Source organism: Bombus fervidus, chromosome 2 (assembly GCF_041682495.2).
Source record: "Bombus fervidus isolate BK054 chromosome 2, iyBomFerv1, whole genome shotgun sequence".
NCBI lineage: Eukaryota > Metazoa > Arthropoda > Insecta > Hymenoptera > Apidae > Bombus > Bombus fervidus.
In genome coordinates, this window is record NC_091518.1 from 15,462,465 (window position 1) to 15,486,622 (window position 24,158).

Consider the following 24,158-nt stretch of genomic DNA (forward strand, 5'->3'; position numbering starts at 1 on the left):
GTTAAACATCCAATTTCCTTTAATAGTTTGCTTAAATTAAATGTTTAGCTTTTAGACAAAAATGACGGAGCGTTTAACATTTTGCAAGACTACAAAGAATTTCGTTCTCGCGTTCAAATGAAGTTTAAATATCTACGTTCTGTGTACTGTTTAAGCATACTTACATCTAGAAATGAGGTAAGTATGTACTATGGTTTGACTACCTATGATGATGATTTTGGCTATTCAATTGACTATGTGTAGTTAAGATTCAAGCTATATAAGGCCGAGAGTCAACAAGCAAACGTTTGTTCTTCTAATTCGACTCGTAATATCGACTCGTCCTCGCGTGGAATATGTTCGATCAACAAAATTGTTTAAGTAACCTTCGCTTTGTCGTGTAGCGATACGCTGATGATTTACTGTTCTCTATTGCCGATACATGAACGATGCAATTTTAGCATTTTGCTAAATTGAATAATAAAATATAAACTGCAGGCTGTTTATCGAAACTTGTCAATCTTATTTCCACAAATATTGTACAAAAGCTTCGATATAAAACAGATAATACAAAATATTCTAATTTAGGTAGTACAGAAAAGTTTATATAAATATTCGAAAGTAATTATTTACAGATTGTCTTATGGCGTATCTAATACTGCTTTAGAGCTGCAGTATATTACATTTAAGTAGAAAATAGATCGTGTGTATGGTATTAAAAAAAAAAAAAAAAAAAAAGAAAACGCTCTAAGGAAACGTTGAAACTTAAACAAAGCACTTAAACGTATGCTATTTCCAGAAATAAAAATATAAATATCGCACTTATTAGCAGGTGAATCGAGTTACAGGACTGGAACTTTTTTTCTTACGTGACAATCATGCTCTAATCACACCTGCAATGCGACGAAGAATTACACAGTGATAATGCTTACGTTAGATTCAGTCTAAATCGAGAACACGTCGCACTAGATCGTTAGACGTTTTATCGTCATCTTCCAAGAATCCTTGGCTAACCACGCCAAAGATGTTTGTCCATAATAAACCGCACCAGCAACGACAAGACCATGAGGAAAATGATTACCGCTCCACCGACCAAAATGGCGCCGTATTCTGAAAAATAATAGTCATTGTGTTTCGTATCCGAATAGATTGCGATAAAAGTACGTTGAACATGTTCTGTGACATTTTGATTACTCGAATCTTTCAGGAAAAATACGAAAACACGAAAAAAATTTAAATTTCAAATCGTCACATTGTAACTTTTATTCCTTATTTTCATTTTTACTCCTGGTAAAAATGACATTTGTATGCCGACGAGTATAAAAAACAAATTTAATTTTACGTTGGAACAGGTAGGTAACGACGAAGTGAAACGACCGTGCTTTTCTGCAAAAGCAAAAAGAGGAGAAAAAAATATCAGAAAATGGAGGTGATGTCACTACAAAGGCAGACCGCGTGCATTTTGCCGTGTTACATTCAGTGATTACAATAAAAAATTGATGGTAATGAATCTTCAGCAGGTCGAATTATGCATGCTGGAAACCGAGCACCATTAAAGATCTCGTTACACGCGACATGCGTGCTCCAAACGATGGAAAATTTCATGGCAAAGAGTCGCGTTCTGCCCGCCCCCTTCCTCCTCCTCACTTTGCATTCAAACGAATTTATTCCCCGTCGCAGCGTGACAATTCCAAGTACGAAACACTGAACATACAATTACGAATCACAAGACAAATAGGGCTGCGATTTTCAATGCAATTAAAAATAATTATCGCACTTCTGAATCATACGTTTAGGCGGCGTTACGACCACTTTGTAAACAAAATCTCTCGCGCTATTTAACATGCGTTGATAAGCAGCAGAAATTAAAATAAAAATTTATTCTATTAAAATCGTGTAATAACGAATCGGGATAAGGTACAAGGACAAAAAAAAAAAAAGAAAAAAGAAGACATTAATCTCAGATTTGAAAAGAAGCGAATACATAAATACATAAATCTCTCATAAAAAGTGACTGGAACACATGATTGCTAATAAAAATACTTACTCCGCGTTCTTCCACCTGTATCCTTGATTATGGAGATGTTATCCGTGGAACTTCCTCTCGCGAACAAAGATCTGCGGGAGCCGAACATGAACAGCCTGCAAGGCATTGATGGCACCGAGATTGACGCGTGTTGACCGTCGGTTCTCCTGGGATGGGAACCGAAACCTGGCGACGTCAGGCCTGGTTGGAAGCCAGCCAACGGAGTTGCGTCCGTCCTGCAGGATGTTGCATTGCACGCGGAATACCGATTTCCTGAAAAGTTGCACGGCCAACCGACGTGATTCGGTGGAACAATCGCGCTGTAAGGCGGAGGATCGTCATCGTTTCTCTCAACGTCATCGACGGTGATCGTTGTATGCGTAGTGGGTCCGTTTGGTGAAGTCCTGGAAGTGGTGGTTGCGTTGGCAAGCTCTGGCTGATCCTCCTGGAGCAACTTCGACGATGGCAACATGATTCGATGTATTCTTGATAAAGAGATTCTTTTAAAGATCCGTTGAAGTTAAAAAACGTATGCGATATTCATTGGCGATCTGAAAGGAAATGGAAAAATATATTTTTAGGACTATTACGTGTTATCGCTTTAACTGAAACGCAATTCCTACTAGTGTTCCAGTGTATCGTGACAAATGATCATGCACGTTACTGAAATTATATATCTAAATGACGGCTGGCGTTAATAATGCAAGTATTAATGTCTTGAATAAAGTCTGAAAACGATCCTTATGCACCGATGTTTGAGACTATACTTGTCTAAAGCCATTATCATTAAATAAGAGCTCGACGATAATTTATTACCGCGTAATAATTCACGTTTACACTTGCAAATAGGTTACAACTAAAGAAAATGTTGCTACAGAAACTACGTTATCGCCACATGTCACGGAGAGTAAAAAATATTTTTTACCGTTGTGCATTTTCACTAAAATCTCAACGTCCACAATATTATTTTCATACCACGATTTTATATTTAGTCGTGTCAAGCAAACTTCAAAATTCCGAGAGAATTTGTTTTGCCAGGCGATCCTTTACCCTAATCTTTCCTTCTGCTCTAATTCGATCGTGATTCACAAACAGGTTTTAATTATTGACCACACACCGGTAATCCTTGAAACGAGCTACTGCTTTCCTCGCGTTCGGACACTGATTGGATGAATGATCGACCTCCATATCAACCTGTGTAATTTACGAAGAGAAGAAGAAAAAGAATGACGCAATTTCGAATCTCGAAACGTCGCAACCGAAGAAAATAGAATTCCGATCTGTTCTGAAGGAAAATAGAGCCCAATATAATATGCTGACATGGAAGAAATAAAAAGAATTTTCACTATCAGTCGAGGAACGAGTTCCAGATGTAACGAGACGTTTATATTCCTGAGACAGCGATTCGAAGATTTCGTAGTAGCTCTTTTATTCTGTAGTTTGCGTAATTCGTTTCTATGGTCTACTTTAGCGGTTTCAATGTCAAGGATAAGTTGAATAACCCCGAAAGTATGGGCGACCAAACAGCGAAGCAACTGCGTCTCTCTCCGAAGGACAGTCGTCGGTTCGATGAGTCAATGGGGATCCCGAATGTGTTTCCATTCTTTTGGATATAAAATGCCTGTAGCTACTTGTTAATTTAAAACGTAATAAGTGAAAGTAATTTTATCGATAATTGCAAGATAAAGCGTGATGGAAACAAAATTGATCTTTAATTATTTCGATATAATCTTTAATGCAACACGAGTAAACGTTGAAATTGATCTAAAAATATTTATGTAACTAAAAACATACCGTATCGGGTTAACAAACATTGTTGACTTCAAAATTAATGAAACATCTATGTACGATTCCGTGTACTCAAATTTCGCTAAATTTCCACTCCAAACACGTAGATACTCTCGAATAAGTAGCAATCCAAAACGAAAGTGGTACTTTCTCTAATTAATACACGAATCAAATACACTTTTCACAAATATCGATAAATTACAACCACTGTCTTCCATTTCAAAGCAACATAACTCTGATCAAAACCATATCAATAACCGTATCTACTATCACAAACCATTTCCAACTTAAAACAACTGGATGATGGCCTACCTTTCACAGTGCACTTGTTCCGAAGTAAAAACCACAAGCGTCGTCTCAGTCACAAATTCACGATCCGACGAACATCAGGACGTGTCCAGCAACTTGTCAGCGGTCCTCACTGTACCACTACCGCAGCACGTCTGCCCACAACAGTCAACCGACAAAATCAACCGACTATAACGGATGCTCGCGATTTGTACATTTCGCAATGGTCGAGTGTAGACGACACGATCAACAGGTAGCAATCGCAAGACCGCGATACTGTAGACCGGAAACTGTCTTATTGACCGTACGAAAATACTCGAGAACTTGTTAGATACACTAGGCGTGAAATGTTCCTTGGATCCTTAATCACAGAGAACCGACGAGGGAAGCGTGCAAACGCCTTTTTCAGTGTTGTTTGAAACATTTCTTCATACTCAACGCGTGGACGATTGTCGAAGGCCCTGGTAACATTTCTTGTTTGTTACTTGAGTTACGATGGACGATATTTTTTAATTTTATAGCATCGACGATGATACACTTTGCGAGTAACTGCAGATTCGTAGACATGGGAACAAAGAGACGAAGATTGTAATAGTATTCCTTTGTGACTCAGATCGTCGTTTATGATACCTTTATGATTTTATAGCGTCCAGAAGAATAGTTGGCGTCAGGTGCGAGTAGCTGCAGGTTCAAAGACACGCGAACAATTGACAAAGATCCGGATAATATTCTTCGTTCATGAACCGAGTCACGATCAACACTCTTATAGTTTTTTAACACCCTGAAGAATGGTTTGCGTTGACTGTAGATAGTTGCAGGTTCGAAGACACACGAGCGTCCAGTGACGATGATAACGGAGTGGCGGTTGTCTGTCGACAGACCATCGGACCAATCGCGCACTCTACCACGGCCAATCCTGCGTCCATCGTTACCCACCTCCGTGTCTATCCTACGGGAATGTCGAGGACGTTGCCGGTGATCAAGGTCACAGCCACATCGCCTTTCGTGGTGGTCGCCGACTAACTGTAGAATGAATATGACTAAAGGAGACCGATTTGTGTTTAGCTATCTTTCGAATAGCTTGCTACAAACATGGGAGTGGTGTCGGAAGGAGAGGTATGGTGAGGTCATAAAATTGGTCAGAGTTTAGAGAGTTGTAACAGGAATTTGAGTAGGTAGATACATAAACTGAAAGAAATATAGTAGGTGGATACGATTATAAGTAAAATATGTTCTTCTTCTTCTTTTGCAATATCTATATTTTAAAAAATTTACCTAGCGAAAACCTATTTTATAGAAAAATGTCAGCGGACTGATTTACAGTTTGTCATTCGTTGAAGATTTGTTAAGAAGAAAGATTTGAATGATTAACAATTCGACTTCCAAAGGTGATCAGGTAATAAGGATCGAAGATTCAGAAAACTTTCCCTGCGTCATGGTAAGTTTTTGCCATTTACTCGAAGTCACGAGGCAAAGTGCAAGATACCTGTTTCAGTTAAATGATTTGCAAATTACGTGTCATTGTAAAAACAACTCGTTTCTGTCCTAAACCTCGATTTCATAAAAAATTTTAAACGTTAAAGAGAGGATAACCTTCATGTGGATCAAGAGAAAGCGAACGTAGTTTTATCGAGTGAAGCATATTTTTATTTATTTACATTGCGCCTCGTCAATGATTGGTCAGTTACGCGGTGTTACGAGTTATACTGCTTTCGCTGTGACAGCAGTTAGGAAATCTCGAATTATGTAACTACGGCGATACGTCAACATCATCGAATACGATTAGACACGTATCAATTTATGGATGTCGCTGTAAAATAGTCCGCAGCTAATTTTACACGTACTCGTACGATTTGACACATCGGAAGAAAAACGCTCGTGATGTAACGCAGAATTTTGCACGTATCATCTAATAGTGTAAGAAAACATCAAGATCGTTGTGATAATTTTGCGACCTATAACTTGTATCCTTTATCTCAATAACGACTCAGATTATTTTTGTCAAGAGCACTTGCATGTTTTCTTATGAATTTAATATTTCTAATATGAAAAAGTCACGATTTGAATCCATAAATATTAATAACTGCAATAAGCGAATGACAACAAAGTAAAATGTGCATCGTAAACAGTGACTAATTACACTAAGTAATCAGGTTAAGGTCAGGTTCTTTTTCCTCTCTTTTTTATCTATATTTCCATATTCTCTCTTCCATTCTCTAAACTGAACACTCTTGAGAACAAATTCTCACCTAAAATCCAGCACACCTACGTATACCACTCTAGAACAGATTGCTCCTCCTATGCTCTGCGAGCAAAGATCCCAGCTTAAACTAACGCAACGTAATTACACAAGAATCTGTGAGCAACTGCGGCGAGACAACCTCTGAACAATCAACCAAAGGTTACGCAAACTTCATTCGTATTGCAATAAGACGCAGTACAAGTACATATTCACCTCATCGCCAGCAAAACGCATCCGATTAAATGCGTTCAATGGTTCGCACGATGACGCTTTTTGCCGGCAAACCTCGTTGTCATTCATCGTACGGACGATGCTTGAGAAACAGCAGATACGTCTGCTAGGTTGTTTTAATTTTCAATGCAGTGAGAGCACGTTTTCGTTGCGGACTCGATCGCACGAGTCGTATTCCGCATACGTTCGCACGAACGCCAAACCTCCGTGAACACGCACGCACACCTGTAGGCGCGAATTACGTGCTTGGCATACTTTCCACGATGTCAGTGAGGAGAGAGAGAAAGAAAGGAAAAATTCACCATAAAAACGTGCGAAAATGGACAACAGCACTAGCGTAGCTTACTATGGTCGCCGCGAATCGTGATTTATGCGCGCAAGTTAACTGCCGAATCGACAGAGCGATGAAAGATCAAAGTTGATCGGAGTCCTATTGGTCTCGCGGTCGTTCGAGATTTCATAGAAAACAACGCGGAAGCGCGACTACCTTCCTGAATAAAACGGAGTTTTTCTATAATAAGAACAGCTTTATTACCAGGATCATTTGTTATCCACGCTTAATGTATCTCGACAAACAAGTTTGTTTTGCAACAGCAAAGCCATGTTAGATGGAATAAAGATATGTAATACGTGATATTAAAACATGTAAATGAAGAAATGAGGAAAACGCTTGAAGTGAACGATGTGGGTTAATAATATCAATTTAATATCATGCGTGTAATTCCAATAGTACATTTAGATTATCCGTTTTCCTTTTTGCTTTCTTTTTTCCGTAACACCATTTGGATTTTCAAGTGGTAAGTTATTGTATATTATTTGTTCGATGATCCTTACAATATCGTGTAAAATTGATATAGGAATTAATTCATCGACAAGCTTGGACTGCTACTGTGTGATTAATTCTAATTTATTAGATGTATTAACAGAAAAATCTTGTCGTTTATAATTTGTAATTTGTAACTTACGAAATGTTGCTAACAGTGTTAATTCATTTCTCCGCGGAATGCAGTAAAACAACAGAAACTGAATCCGACACTGAATCCGACAAATATGATGAAAAATTGAACTTACCTTCTTTCGTTTCGATTTCAATAGGAATATCCACGAAGCACACAAACTTTGGTCCCGGGTACGAGCAGAAACGAAAGAGATATCATCGTTTCCGTATATCCAGGGGTAACGACCCTATAACGAGTCGCGGCGCGAAACGAAGCCGGCAAGTCGAACGTACACGCGCTGTTATTGAAACTTGGATGGCGAAGGTGGTACGAGGCGATTTCTCGGTTGCACTGCGATCGCGCGATAGCCTGCACGCTCGTGTTACGTGAGAAGAGAAGGGAAAACGCACTCGCGAGATCGTCGGTCATAAAGGTAGGTTACTACTGGGTCTACGGTGACTACGACACGACGGTTCGTTCGCGCGAGTAACACGCAGCTCCAACGTGTTATGTGCGCCAGAGATGCATTTCTTGCATTCACATTCGAAAACACCGGCCACGCTTCTCTTCATCGTGCTGAACGGCTACTTACTGAATCGTGGCCGAGTCGCGGAAGCTGTCGGAGCCTAAGGAATCCGGCAATGTGTTTGAACGCGTTACGCAAGAATTTTATGTAACACGTTACAAAATGATGCTGAAATCTTTCGAACGATTTCGTTCAGACGGCCGGCGGAAAACTTTGCCGTTACTCGAGGTTCGTGGTGTTTCGCGATAACCAGAGTAACAAGAATTTTTGGTTTAGATTAAGATGATTTTTGCTTCGGATACCAAGTTATGAAAATTCATTACAGACATAATGTGTATTCTATTGGTAAGTAACGGCGCCAAGCACTGACGCAAACAAATTAATTGTTTGTAAATATATTCACTTTTATTCTATTATCTTGACCTCCTACGACCTGGATAGATATTCCGATCGTAACAGGTTATAATCGATGTTATTCATATTCTATTCATACTCTTGTACATATCGATATTGTTATTACGAGAGAGAATTCTAGAAATAGCGCTAATACGACCAATAAGATAAATCATTTATTGCATTCACTTGTGCATTCATATATTGCCTTCGTTATAATTAATTATGTATTGTAACCATCTTGGTAACAAGAGCTTTCTTCAATTAAAAAAATACAACATAATGACATGGATTTTGTTAAATATTTAAAAAAATCATATATTTCGATTTAAAATCGATAATCTTCCCTCTCCTTGTACGGCCTCGAGATAAGAACTAAAAATACCGACGAATCTCTTCACGAATTTCAGTCTTCTAGTCATGGACCCTGCAATGTCATCGAAGCGACACCTAATCAAACCTATTCGACACCTAAATCACGTCTAGCGGGAACGACCTACACGTTTCCTCCGAAACCCAGGCAATTCGAGCTGCCAGTTAGGTCTGGAGTCCGCGATAACGTTGCCATCGTCGTTGCAAAAGCGAGTCAGTTGGTCCCAGTTGCCAGAAAGTCCCGTTAGAGGAATCTCTGCCGGGAACGTTGGGGATCGTCTTTGTGTCAGTGGAAATCGTAAGATTGGTATCGCGTTCCTCCCTCTGATATTGCGTCTCACCGGTGGCGTAGTCGTCGTCATTGTCGTCTTTTATTTCAAGGGAAATTAACGACGACCGGGCGAGTAATTGTCGGCTGTTAAGCCGCCGCGGAACGTAATTACGCGAGGACAAAGCGACGTAGCAGGAGTAAATACGGAAACGCGGTAGCGAGGAAAACGAATTTGTCACGGCGGTTTTCGGGGAGGGTGGTACGAATGGGGTAGAGGCGATGAAAACTTCTTCTGCCGCTTTCATCGGACCTAGCGAGTTTTCCAAAGTTCCCCGGTCGGTTCTGTCGGTGATAGGCGTGCGATAACGAGCACAATGGACGTTGCATAATTTTAATTGGACGCTTTGTCCGACCCCTGTCTCCTTTACCCTCCTGGTAACGGGATTACGTGTCAAGAATGATTTTAGCCGAACGCCCGTCGCATCCTTCTCGGACGGTTCGATTTTATAATGAGTTCGATCGTGGTCGGTCCCCTTTTGTCCACAGCCAACGAGGAAATCCGGTGCATTCGAAGAATTTCATTAGGAGTCGGGAGTCACTCTACGGAACTTTCAGACACCTCCCTATTTCAACTTCGGTTTGCTTTTCCTGATTGACAGCTATTAACTGATACTGTCTTTCCTGATACTTTTCTCATTCTTTCTTTGCGAAAAAGCTCGAAAAAAATACAGGAGATTATTTGCACTAATGGGGGACAAAGCTAAGCGATATTTGGATAATCGACCTGGCAAAATTAAATTTATGAATGGCATAAAACAATTGGGAATGAAACAATTTTCATGCATGGATTTATTAGTTCCATTGAGTAGTTTATTATAAGACATTAACCTTGGACACTTGAAACAAGAAGAACAAGTGTACACATTTTTACACAATTTAATGCTTCACACTGTATTTGAAAAGAACTATCAATTTTTTATATCTTTTTGTCCTTGTTCTCGTTTGTTTTTCAGTCAGAAAAAAAAAAAACGCATTCATCCTTGATTCTGAGAAAAATATACTTTTCATTGTCCGATCCTTGTACTTGTTTGTTTGTTGACTCTAATAAAAATATATCCTTTTTCATTTCTGCGAGAATTTTTACTTAGCAGAACGAGATAATACGATTACGGTAACAACTGATAAAGCGCGTTTCAATGGATTTAAATGTTCCACGTGGAGTAGTACAGTACGATAACGGTTCTACTTGGAATGTAACGTTACGCACAATACCGTTCATTGCGTAACAATGACGATTCGAAACTACATCTTCCGCGCTTTCAACGCGTAATTTAATTCGTAATGTAACGTCTGGCTTTCACCGACGTCTGAAAGTACACGAAAAGATAATTCTTCCGCAAGACGGTATCTTAATGCCGCGAAACTCAGCCGTCAGATAATGCCTGTTATTAATTTGCAAGGACGGTAATGCGACTTCTGCGCTGAATAAGGTCGCGCACCGCGCAACTAAAGACGTTGCTTAATTAAATTAGCAGTTACAGCTAACGTTAACGTAAGAGAATCTCTCCCTTTCCACTTGTTCCAAAAGCATCATCGAAACGTTGTGTCTCCTTCCTTGGTGTACAAATTTCTCTCTAACTATGACATCTTATATTTCAACTGAACATATTATATACCTTTTTCCCTCGTAGACTCGTATTTAGAAATATGAACGATTTCTCAACGCGTACAGTGCCTACAGTATCATTATTTAATTCCTTAATATCCAAATTTATTTCTAATTTACAAGGAATGTACAAAGAATAGCGATCTATAACAAGGTATTTTTACATACAGTCAGCTACAATAAGTATTTGTTCACCTGCTTAACTTTTTAAACGCGTTATGCTATATCATTCAATTTTTTGTTTCTCTATGATAATTATGAATATGAAACAGTTGACAATATTACCTTCTTGTAACTGTCGTTTTAATGGTAACCTAGTGTACATATGTATATGCCATATGGATGTTCTGTGTTCGTTGATGTACCTACATGCGAATCGAGTATGGTAAATAGACGAATACTTCTGCGACTGTGTATCCTACCATAAAATATACTTTAGCTTCGATAATGTCAGTAGTCCAGTTAAATAAACAGTTAAGTGACAAGTGCGTTGACTCACACACGTTGCAAGCGTAAACGTTGTGAACTTGGTCACTGCTCTTATTTATACGTATATTCCAAATTCATTACAACATACGTATATTCCTAATTCATAAGACTACACATATTTTGTCTCAAAGTAATATTCAACAAATGATAACGATGTAGTACCACCATTCAGCATCACAAAAGCACACTTAATCACGATCACTTAGCTCGGAACCAACAAATCGTAACCAGCAAATAGAATTCCACCATACGTATGCCCGTATTAGCCATAAGTATTTGCATTACGGGCATTAGAGGGAGGAAATGGACTACAGCGTTGCACAAACGTTAAGAAACACTCTGTGCACGGTGTAATTAAGCGACGAGCAATTACTTCTTGTCCCTTGAATATGACGAAACGGATAGTTGCGCAAGGTATGTACACGGACCCGAAAGTCCCGGTGATCGCGCGATGCACTTATTTCGGGGGAATTAACGAGCGTGGGTTGGCGTTGGACGGAAGGGTCGAAGGGCGGAATGGAACGCCGAACGTGCGAGGGAAGGGGTCGTGCAATTTAATCGTCGTGAATTAAGCGTCAGGGGACGTAATTACGCGTAGAACAAAGCACTGACCCCGCGGTCCACGCGGCCAAGTAAATACGGAAATATAATGGTACAAATTTGTCGCGAGTGCACGGCACTGCATCCGTTATCGGCGACCATTGCGAGGGCCCGCTCCCACCGACTACAGGTGGGGGTCGCGAGTGCAATTTAAAAGTCCATTTGTTTCTGGATAACGTCAGGAGACGCCGACGCCAACGGTACACGCATTTCATCCGAAAAATATTGTACCTGAAAATGGTGTACCGGGGTAATACGTAATGGTTACGCACGGCTTCTGTGGACGATGAGTTAAAAATGGGTGGCAGAGGGGTGAAGAAGCGGCGGGATAAATTTACCGATAGCGAGACTGCCGTTTTGGCCAAGGATTTTTATAGAGATATGAATACGACTCTACGTGATGGAGGAAATGATAGATAAGCATATTTATGTATATTTTGAAATATTCAGAGATTGCAAGGAAGTTTGTTGAAGATGGAAGATAGTCCCAATCGCATATGTCGCAATATTTTAGGAAACAGTTTAACACAAAATTGATTAACAATTAACATGCTAAAAATGGCTATGGCAATGGCGATATCAGCAATTTCGCAAAAATACTACTGCGTATAAATTCAACTTTACATATCAATTTACGAGGATCCATAACTATCATGTAAATTACAACTATCATGGTGCGCCTCGTCCCAATTATATTACTCGTTGATCGAAGAAACCTGTTTCTATGAAATACTTCTCATTCCTCAGTCACAGTTTGCACCATTAAAGTTAATGCCCCTATACATCACAGGTCACGGCGTCGCGTGTTTGTGGTTTGTCGCAAACAGTCGATGATTAAGTTAACGACGCATTCATTCTGCGAAACGAAGGAACATTGTGTCCCCCTCATGCATGCGTCTGTGTCCTTGGCAAATTGTGTTAAACAGTCCGTTTCTCGTGCGCGTTTTGTGTCGCGTGTCTTTCGCAGTTTAACGATGATTCGCGCGATTAATTCTTCGCTTCGCGTTCCCGAACTCCCGGAAGAGTTATTGATCGGCTGGATTATCATCGAGGTCGTTGACTCGCGCTGTCGCGCTCCCTACGCCTATGCGTGTTACAAACTATGTGACAGTGAATTGTGAACGAAACTTAAATCATCGTCGTTCGAACTTCGCCTCGTATTTTTCAACTTCCCATTTCGACGACTGTCACCGATCGATTACAGACGGTTCGCAGCGTGTTTCGCGTACAAAGCGCAACGGTCGACACCGGCTTGTGTGTTTTCAATGTTCACGGTCACGGCAGCGAACGTTTGCGCAATAGCATTCGAGAAATCGTGTCGAAAGCTAGAACGAAGTTTCAAACACACGACTTCAGTTATTCGAGACACGTTTGGTAAACGGTACTCCGTTTCGAAATGACTTCGATCCCGATATATCGTTGAAGAACGAGTATATGGATAAAATGTGGGATTTACACGAATCGCACTTTGACTAGCTAAAACCTGAATTACGGTATTTTTTAGATTTCGAATACAGTTTTTAGGACGATGATAGTTACAAGAATATGCAAGTATTTGTTACAGCAACAGACACATACAAGATATCGCCAATTACAGAACGTATTTCTCTTTTATATTGACAGTTCTTCAATATATACCTGTAAATTTAGTTTTGAAGAAACTATGTAGATAAAACACGAACTAACGTATTATACCATATCTAACAGTATTAAATATTTCATGTCTCGTTTATGCAAAATACGATTCGTCTTATTTTCTGTTGATCATAAGATATACATATTTTATGAGTAAATTTAAAATTCCCGCGAGTGTGTCGCAAATTTGCGTAGCGAAATACACGATGAGGGAAAGATAGAGGTTCGTGCAAAACAAGACTTAGTTAGCCAAGGACGTGCGTTAGGATTGGACAAAGGAGCCAAGAGGTTAGCGATATAATTTATTCGCAGTGTAGATGCGTGCGCTTGTGAAGAACAAGAGACACGGTGGCGACAGTATTACGGCGAACGAGGATAAACGAGTGTCATAATTAAGAACGTTCCACGGAAAAGCTCGTTTTCACGACACTTCGAGCCTCTCGTCGCTTTATCGTCGCTTCGTGTGTCGCTTCAAGTGAGGATATTGCGCGTGCACGTGTGCTACGCCATCGCATAGACGCGCTTACACACGCGTTTGCCATTTTACTCGCGAGCCTCCAGAAGCTGGCGTCGCTCCCGGAAATTGCACGGCGTGAATTTAGCGCTTTGCCCTTCGACAGCTTGACTGAGTACACTTTCCGCCGCGGCGTGTTAGACGACAGGTTCGCTGACGCGCGGCCGCTTGTTCGCTCGTGTGCGTCCCTGTACGTCGTATTTAGGTTATACGGGGTGTTCCACAAAGTAATCGAGCAACGAGAAACTCGTGGCGAAAGTAAGATGGCCATTAACGCTTTCGCGTTGAACCTCGTTTAACGAACACTCGAGTGCGCCCGTGGTGAAATTTGAACGCGCTGGTGCCACCGTTTAGTTTAAATGCTCGTAGTGTACGCTACTGGTGCGAGCATGCGCGCGACGCGTTGCTTTTACGCGTCGAGTACCATTGAACAAGTTAAGGAAGTTAAAGTCGTTAAAGAAGCGCTGCTGCGAATGAATCCGCGAAAAATTGCCGAGAAATACTTCCACGAGACCGTAACACGCGATTAGGGTACCATCAAAACTTTGGAATTTTTAGGATGGAAATGTAAAAGACGACGAGCTGCTTGATCGTATTGTAATTCGGTTAATAAAAATGCAGAACCTTGTCACGGGACGATTATGTTACAATATCGTTTCGATCTTTAGAATGTTGCCAAATTCTTGACTAAACGGCCAGTCATATTAATTCAGCAACGAAATAAATCTTTGTTGAGGAAAGAATACACCAAGGAAAATGTTATCTACTTATTATCTTAATGATATTCAGTTGTCAGGATGTTTTTCGTTCACGGTGTCAATAGATCGTATAAACTCGGATTGTTTCGTTTATCTTATATCTGCGGCTGTTCAGTACGTTATGTATAATGTATGAATGAGCCTAGAAAGCGATGCGTGGAATACAAATGGCTCTCGTTAGAGTAGCGAACAATCGAAAGATTTTTGCGACGCGTTACACCTCGAGTCATGGATTAATTTGACTCGGATGACGAGCGGTTACTTTTCATTGTTAAACGATCGTCAGATTTAATCGCTGGTGATATTTAGTCAGAAAAGCAAAGTTACTATTTTCATTTATTTGCGCCTTAATGTTAATGATCGAGAACTGGAATAATTTAGTTTCTGGTTAAATATAGACACTATAGAGCAAGATAGAACTTGATGCGGTTATGAATAATTACAAACTGAACAGTCTTCTATTATTAAAACTGCTCTTATCGGAGACTTCGTGACTAAAACATAAACCTATTGACAAGTTTGCTAACTAAATTTAGTAACATTTCCTTAGGTCCATCTTCTTTCCTTCCTTATAATGTTCAATTTTGACCATGTTTTGGCCATCAAAATATGAAACGTCTCGAAATACAAACGTGTCTCTGTTTGTATCGTTCCTGATTAACATAATTATAATTGTCAGGAACTAGAATACGCCTTGAAGGATTCGATCCATTGTATAGTTTACCGTACAAAGTATGCTTGTGTTCTTTGTAACATTAAAATCAGTTGACTAACCTTTCGATGTATTCGAACTAACACCTATCCAGACTCAACTCGCTACAAAGAACAAGTATCTTTGTCCCTCAGTGGAACTATGACACATTACACACATACGTCAAACGAAGGAGTTACAAGCTGAAGGATTTTCAATGAATAGCATCGTTAATTAGAACCAATGACACTTAAGAAATGTCCACTTAAGAAATCATCTAGCAAACATCGACGTCAGATCAAACGCGGAAACGGTGGTAACTCGCACTGGCGTCGCCACTTTAACCAACCATCTCTCGCGATGATCAAGGATTTCGAGTGCGCTTCTGCGCCCGAATTTTCGCGGAGTCGTGAACAAAAACGCGGTCCAGCCGACCAACCATCCAGTTAGCCGCGTTTTTTTTTTTTCTTGTTCGCTGAAGCGAAGTTTGATTCGACCGCGATGACATCGTTGACACGACATCACACTAATCCTTTTTTTCCTGTCGCGTTTGCGGTGAGTCAGCGAGCGTCACACTTGGTGCACGCTGGAAAACAAAAAAAAAATGAGGCAAAAACCAGCAAGAGCATGGAAAAATAGGAACTGACGTGAAAACAAGGGAAACAGAGAAGCAAAAAAAAGGGGGGGGCAGGGGATAACCGTAAAACAAACCGCGTATACGAAATGATACAATGGTTCTCACGCGAGTATTCGAATCGTGGATTGTTCGCGACCAAGACGATGGCGCACAGTACAACGGAACGACAATTCGAATTTCCATCGTGTTCGCTGGGTAGCCGCGCATTTTTTACAGAAACGCGCCCCGTCGCCCAGTTGGCGCCGAAACCATTGATTAAAGTCCGGCGCCGACCCATTTTTCCCCGCTTCTCTGCCCCTTTCTCTCAACCCCTATACATTTCTCTATCCTCGCTCCTCGGTTCCTCTCTTTTTCTATTTCGTTGGTTCTCGCTATATTTCGTCCTCGTTCATGCTCTTACCCCTTCCATTTTTGCTTCCGAGCACGGCGCGTACGCGCGAACTTTTTGGCACGGAGATGTGAGCGCGTTAGTACCGCCCCGATTGAGAATCACCGACACCACTTGGCTCCGACTGATCTATAAACCTGTGATGTCTCTGTGAAGCATCGCCAGCTAGTCTGCCTCGCGTGTTTCGGGTATATCGCTTGTGATAAAGTATGTTCACGGACGATATTGCAGTCTTGATCTCTTTCCGCGATCGTTCATTGCTTGTTTTAAATGTCTAATGCTGCGTTGCCAGTGGAAGATTTTTCGAGAGCACGGAATATTACTAATATGTAATACGTACTTTCTCGTGAAATCAATTAATCAACTAACAACGAAAGACTTAAAAAAAAAGTTCAAAACAATTATAAACGATAAACTAATTTTGGAGTTCCAAGAGATTCTTGGAATCTCAAACCCCCTTGGGTTCTGTATGGCTTTCCTTTCCAAGAAATCCTCGGAATTCCTGAGGTCCTTGGAAGATTTAGTTCCTTGATGTCCTTGGCATTTTGGAAGCCTTGATGTTTTGGGGGCCTTGAGCTTTCCAAAATCTTCAAAACTTTCTCTCAAGGCTTCTGTCATCTCTCCGAAGATTTCGGAATCTTCTGGAATGTCTTATTCGCCTAAAATGTAAATTATATTTAATGCGTATTCTAGCGTATTACGCAGTCATCGTTATATCTAATTGCTGCTTTCGTCACCATGTTGACCTCCATTACATATGTAGTAGAAAAGTAATAGAAAAATTCTACCAAGAATTGCGATATTTACATACATCCCTGAAACGAGGCTATGAATTTGCAACAAGATTCTAAAAAGACCTTGACGCAGAAGATACTTCTTAATCCAGCCTTTGCCAGAGTCGACATAAGTTAATGAAACTTATGTTTTAGCTACCAAATAAACATAACAGATCCACAAAGCGAAATTATAAGTTGCTACACATTTTTCTTACGCGAAAAAGCTTTATATAAATTGTAGTTTCTCTTAATACCGTTTTAACTTGAAATATTAGAACAAGAATAAGGTACAATAGGTCGATACATTTTCAGAATGGTATCGATTCCGAATTTGTACCGCTACATTTAACAAGCACCAGCGAGCCGAAGATACATTGCACAGTGATGTATGGCATGCTTGATAAACAGTCTATTGAAGTCGCTGTTTCTGAAAATACCTGTAGTATTCAATACTTTTTTTTTTTGCGATCTAACTGACCATAAGCGCCCTTCGATTCCTTTTCCATTTACCTCTAACCCGTACAAACATTTCGGATGAATTTTAGAAAAATATTCTCTCACAGAAATTCTACATGTATAACAATGTTAACTTGGTTTAACGCATTTCAAGCTTCAGCAAGATTGTAAAACAGATAAAACACCGTCAGAGGAACGAAATCGTTTGGAATATTCGTATTGTTTCAATTCGAGTGAGCAGCACGTGATCGAGTTATTTGATTTACCGCGCGTTTCCCAGATTCGTCGGAATTTGTCGTCGATTTGCGAGATCGCGCAGCCGAACTGATAAAGGCTTAAATCGTAGTGAACCGATAAGATCGTTACCGGCGTCGTTCAACGCATTATCATACGTGGCGTCGTTCGACGCATTATCATACGTTGCCTCGCGTTTATTGAACAAAACGACGATCGAGCTGAAATTGATTGCTATCGTCCGCGAGAAGCATTAACGAACGAAACCTATTAATATCTATACACGCGACGTTTTCCCGTACGGTATATTAATTTTATTAAATAACGGTCATGTTCGAAATTTTGGAACTTACAAACGCAGGAAGAAGGCACGGATTGTAATAGAAATTTATTCTAGCAACAAAGTGAAAACACGACACGTAAATGCGGTAATATAATATTATGGAAAATACGAGGCGTGTATTTACGTGATTTATTCGATAACGAAGTTCGAAATCGAAATTTATATTACGCCCTGGGTGTTCCGATTGCAATTGATTAACGTATCACGTATATCGTGCACACTATCCATTACAGCTTGCTCGCTGCTTGATACGACCACAATGACTGACCGTGAGCACCCGCCTATCGTTTAGCGGTGACGTCTCGCCAAATTACTACTCAACATGGTAACTCTTTCGAAGAATTCATTGGCCGGAATGCTACGTAACTAGAACACAGATCCTCTACTTTATAACGATAATTCACAATTCACTTCTCGAGTAAAAGGCGATATAAAGTCATAGTATAAATAAAGATTAAAATGTAGCTATTAACCCTTGAAATATTTTTTAAAAGTATTTATAATTCTATAGTATTTTTAAGGCTAATAAAAACCGTTGGAATAACCAATTTAATGTGTGCCATAACTACTGAAAAATAATAAAAAAATACGTTTACATGCTTTTTATTCGCCTGTAGAAAAAATACAAGAATCTATCTTTATTGGTTCACTTCCATCGTGAAAAGGAAAAACACAATAACCAATTAAATTTTCTGTATTTTTATTTTTACTTTCAATAATTGTAATTTTTGTTCCCGCTTATTAATCGTCGAAAAGAATTTCGCGATTCCGCGCCGATGGCGCGTTCGTCACGCGAGTGAACACGGGCGCAAGCAATTAACGGATTTAAATGGGGAGGTTCGCCCGTGCGGAACTCGCCGTTGTTTTGCGTTACAATTTGTAAATTGTAAATTCGATCCACGCGAACCCACGTACACTGTCGCGACCCTAAAACGAGATAATTAATGAACGCGATGAAACGGTATCATCGGAGGATTCAGTCCGACGATATTCCACGGAATATTTCGAATATCGCCGACTATCTTGTAATCAAGATACCCGATACGTTGACGAGTGCAACATGGCCAGAAACAGTTTTCGATGTAATCGTGATACCGTGTCGGAAAACGATTAATCGCTCGAACTAAATTTGTGATAATGCTCGTTAAAATTTATACAACGATCTTACGATGAAACGGTTGTTTCCGTGTCTCGAACGATCGATGTTCAGAAACAATGTCGCTATTGGCGTAGGTTTTACGAACGTCAGTTTTAACGGATTGGATTCGATAAGGGAGCTTTTGATGGACGATTACTTTGAGGGCGCAAATAAATCCAGACTACAAAGTCACTCTGCAGCACTCGGATTTATCACTTGCAGTCAATCTCGGTTTACAATTTGTTTTCGTTTCTTGGACCACTTGCACGTTGTGTTTTTAACAACGCCGCTATTCTGGCTGCTATGGTGTCGATTTAAAAATTGAATCTCTTTAGTGAGAAGTTCATAAACGAGGAAGATAATTATTTCTTATCTTTCTGTAAGAATAATAGCCATTTGTAACAGAATTATTTATTAGTAATAGTATTTATTTTATACGAATGAATTAAAGAAAACCTAAACGTTTAAATACATTTATTTATACCAGTACTTTTTAAAAAACTAAAAAATCAAACTCTCAAGAAAAAATCTCTCTTAACTCAGTACCAAATCCTATACGACGAACGCTCGTAAAGCATTGTCGAACACGAACACTCGCAGTTTTATTGTCGACGAGTCCCAAATAATTCAAAATCGAAACATCAAGATTCACTATCGCCCGAATCGATTATTCCTGATATAAACTTGGTACAGTGTATTTGAAGAACGTGCGCGAAGTTGAACGGGGCAGCACTCGTCGGCTATCTTCACCGCTGGTGCAGGACTTAAATCCGCACAGCGTGGTACATGCAAGCGCTAAAGACGCTCAATGGAGGCATTGGAGACGTGGTGTAAGTAACGATCATATTTTGCTGCCATAACGGAACGTCACACACACACGGGACCCTGAGTAAGAGCGAAGGTGGTGACGATATCGCTGCCTTTTATTATTGGCGCAATAAAACCCCCGTAACGGAGTAATAATTTAAGAGTCGAGCGCCGTTCAGCTAGAGCACCTACGGCGCCGCTGTCGACTCTACGTTTCGACTAGACGAGCTGCCAATAAGCGAGCCTGTGAATCCTTTCGGCTTGTATAACGCGAGCTACAGTGACTTTTTACGAGCTTCCTGGAAACGATTTAAAGTCGAACGACGCGGCTCGAACGTGAGCTTTGAGAGCTCGATCGTTGCAACGTGTTTGACTCATAAGGCGGGTGTAAGAGAAGGTTTAGTGGAACGGTGACGACAGCGTTGAGCTACGTCGTAAGAAGGTTTCGTTCGTTGAAAGTTTCGAGTAGAATAATTCAAAATTGGAAGAGTAAAGTTCTAAAATTATTATCGAAGGAAAGTTCTATGTATCGATTTCCAATGTCAACGATATAAAACAGCGCATTGTAAGAGAGCAAAGTTGTGTTAATCGATGAATAGCAACATGAAATCAATATGCTTAGTTCTACGAGCTTACTCTGATATTCCTTCATAAATTCTACTATCTTCCAATACTCTACTCTTCTTACACCGTTTTATCTCGAGAAACTTTAAAAGCATGAAATATTTGCTTTCTACAGTTCACGTAAACGTACCTTTATTTTTCATAAAACTATTCGAACCATATCAAGCAACATAAAATTGTGAGTTTAATTTTTTGTTCGTGTCATTCATATATGAGTCAGTTAGAGTCTAGATCGTTGTACGCTATATCTGATGAGTTGAAAGGTTGAATGAAATTGTAGATCTATTTTCGATTAACCTCGGTCTTTCCCGCCAGTCAAATTACCACAACGTCGTTCAAGTCACGCATCTTCAACTTTTGAAAAATGATTGATCGTGGTCCACGACGACACTCGTCAAAGGAGATCGGAAGTCACCGTGTCTTTGTTCCGTTCCGCCGCGAAGGAGCTTGCTCATAAGTTTTCTGGGACGTAGCGAAAATCGATCCGCGACGACGAACGTCTGAATAAGCGCGGACGACGTATTGTCGAACGCTGGAAGAATAAGGGAATTGTCGTTAGTCCGTCGGTAACACGGTTGAATTGTGCGCTAGAGAGATCGAGAATAGATATCAGGTCAGACGTTCGGTGTAACGAGGTTTTCTGTTATCGAGCCTGAGATACCCCTGTCTACCTCGCGGAGGCAGACAGTCGGTGAAAAACGTCGGTGAATACCGGTCGCGATGCATTTCCGTGTAACCGTGTCGGATGGGGACAGAAGCAAGGAAAACAGAGTCACTCGGGGAAAAGTGGATCCTTTCTTCTTCGGTTCTGTCCTGCGCGATTCCAATTTTCTTTTCTTCATGTAGCAATTGGTATTTCGGTTAGTATTTGCGAATCTCTTGAACGGTCGAGGTTTTATCGCGTTTTCTCTTATTCCTTCTGGACAGTAACGATATGTCTGACTGGATGGTCAAACCAACCTTAGCTATAAACCAGATCATCGTTTTACCATACACAGGGTGCTATAAAATATGTCATTTTTAAAAATACAAACAATTTAATTTTTAGAAATATACCAGTATCGATAAATTAATGAACGAACTTTTCTCTTTGTGTTTCTTACTCTAGAAATCCTATATAGATCCTATGGCATTTTTTTCGGTTCCAAAAATTCGTAACCATATCTTTGAAATATCTAACCATATAAAACCAAGTAAAGGTACGGGAATGCATTGAAACAAACCCGTCGCCGTATAATAAATGCAAGTGGAAACTGAAACGAAACAAATAAAACACAGCGGTAAAACGATTTTTTATCTCCATCGAGGAAAAAATCGTCTTTGCACCTTTTTCCGCGTCCAGATCGGAGTTTGCAATGGCTGCGAACCACTTTCGCGCGATATGGTCGATGGACCGACGTTTTTGCAGCTCCTTTTTCCGATAATTAATGTTCGTCGGTGCAGGCCGAAGAACGTGGATGGAGGACAAATGCGAAAGAGGAGGCGAGGCCAGATTAATGATAGTTTTACTTGCAGCCATTGTAAGAACGATGGATTTGACGCTATCAGGGGTGCTAAGGATACCAGCTGGAGGAAAGAAGCGAAATTTATTAGTCGAACGTATCCTGCCTGAAACCAAGATTTAATATATTCAACTCTGCCAGAACGAATTCCAACCGAAATTTTATTCGTTGTTTTAACGCGGCGCTAATGTTTTTTGCGATCAACGATTCCAATGCAATCTCGACCGTTTTACCAGAGAGTAGTAAAATCGCTTCCGGTTCCAGAGTTCAGAGCCGACACAACCAAACAGAACCAAGTTGAAAGGATTTTTTTATAGTCTTGTAAAATCGGACCAGATCTAATCGCGTGGAAGAGAATAACAGTAAATTGGAACGAACATTTGACTCGATTTTGACCTGATTAAAGTCCATCTAAGACCTTGTACAATCACGCCGTTCTCGATCGATGTACATACTTTCGATACGTGACTGTTTTCTGTGCAATAAAAGCAAGTCTTCTCTGTGAAACTCATCGTTACTCTTCGCTTTTCGGTCAGATAATCCTGTTTCTCTATCGATCACGAGGTCCGGCTAGTTTCGTTGCAAAGTTTTCTAAATAATTTTACTTAGAATTCACAAAGCGTAACGTCCAACAATCATCAGAGGAAAATGCATTTATCTGTAATTCTCGTCGATTTATTTTCACAAAACTCTATACGTAGAATATACCAAACAATTTCACTTCAGACTATGACCAACCTCTAGCGCGAAGCTCAACGACCCCAACATTATTCTCACAATTGGCTCGTATCCCGCGTCTCATATAATATAAACAACCATTTAGAAAATCGTTTAGGGGGTCCATACATAGCAGCTACGGCCGCGAAAATTACATCTCGGGGTTAGAGGAACAGGGAACAGAGAGTAGCCACGTCGATACATCCGAGGGAGGCTTAATCCAACGCGAACCGACATAAACCACGGAACTTATATACCGTCGTAACGTCGTGCACCCAGCACCCTCTGGAGCTGAAAGGGATTGGACGAGAGTCGACGCGGGATCGTGCCGGCAGGAAAAAGACTGGTTCTCTCGGAAACGTGCTCGTCGTGACGAGCTGCTTTTCTTTTCTCGCGTTTCCATTTTCCTCTTGTTGTCCCTTTTCCTCTTCACTCCGACCTTCTCTCTTCACGTTGTTCCACGTCTTTTCACAGCAACGATACAACGCAGTTACGACATCGAGTCGAAGGAGCATTTCTCGATCGATACCTGGCACTGTTTATTCTTGCCTTACCTCCGACACGCGGGAAAAAGCAACTGGGTGACGTGAAATGCAGCCTGATCGAGGGGTGGGGGACGTCGAGGCTCGTGACGCGGTAACGACAATATGGGAAGACTGGTTAAAATCGGGAACGCGAGGAAATCACGATGACTTTCGCGTTGTAGACCGACGCGTCCTCGTCGCGGTGAACCGGAGGCGACGTGGCCTCGTCGAAGAAACGCATTTCCGTCGAGTTCGAGGACCCTTCTTGTCGAGGGATTTTAGCGTGGCCTGACGCGCGGAGAGAAAAACGAGCCTCGGCCTCTCGGTGGCTTTTTCGAGGACTATATAGCTCGTTATTTATTGCCCCGTCGCGTTCGGTAAATTATTTTCACAGATCTCCCCACGAAGGAACGGGCAGCCGAACACCGTGGAAATTGAGCGGAGAGATGCGGAATTTCAGAGAAACTCGTCAACGAACTCGAGCTAGTCGTAAACCGGGATTCAAAATTTCGCAGCTACGGGTGGGAGCGTGTTGAAAATTGTTGCGTTGTGTTGGAAAGTTTCCGATGAACGTTGGGGAATTTTGGAATAATTGTGCGGGCGAT

At 40.7% G+C, this 24,158-nt stretch overlaps 1 protein-coding gene across 2 annotated transcripts; it reads right to left on the reverse strand.

Annotated features, from left to right (window-relative positions):
* Positions 1–814: 814 nt before the first annotated feature.
* On the reverse strand, positions 815–8,358 carry LOC139994283 (uncharacterized). Of its 2 annotated transcripts, XM_072016772.1 has the most exons (4): positions 7,626–8,358; positions 4,106–5,104; positions 2,027–2,556; positions 815–1,089 (listed from the first exon to the last, which is right to left on the reverse strand). In XM_072016772.1, exons 3-4 carry the CDS (start codon positions 2,475–2,477, stop codon positions 989–991), a joined length of 552 nt encoding a protein of 183 aa, XP_071872873.1. In that variant the 5' UTR covers positions 2,478–2,556; positions 4,106–5,104; positions 7,626–8,358; the 3' UTR covers positions 815–988. The 2 variants fall into 2 exon arrangements, with proteins under 2 accessions (XP_071872873.1, XP_071872884.1); XM_072016783.1 differs by lacking the exon at positions 4,106–5,104.
* Between the last annotated feature and the right edge of the window lie 15,800 nt (positions 8,359–24,158).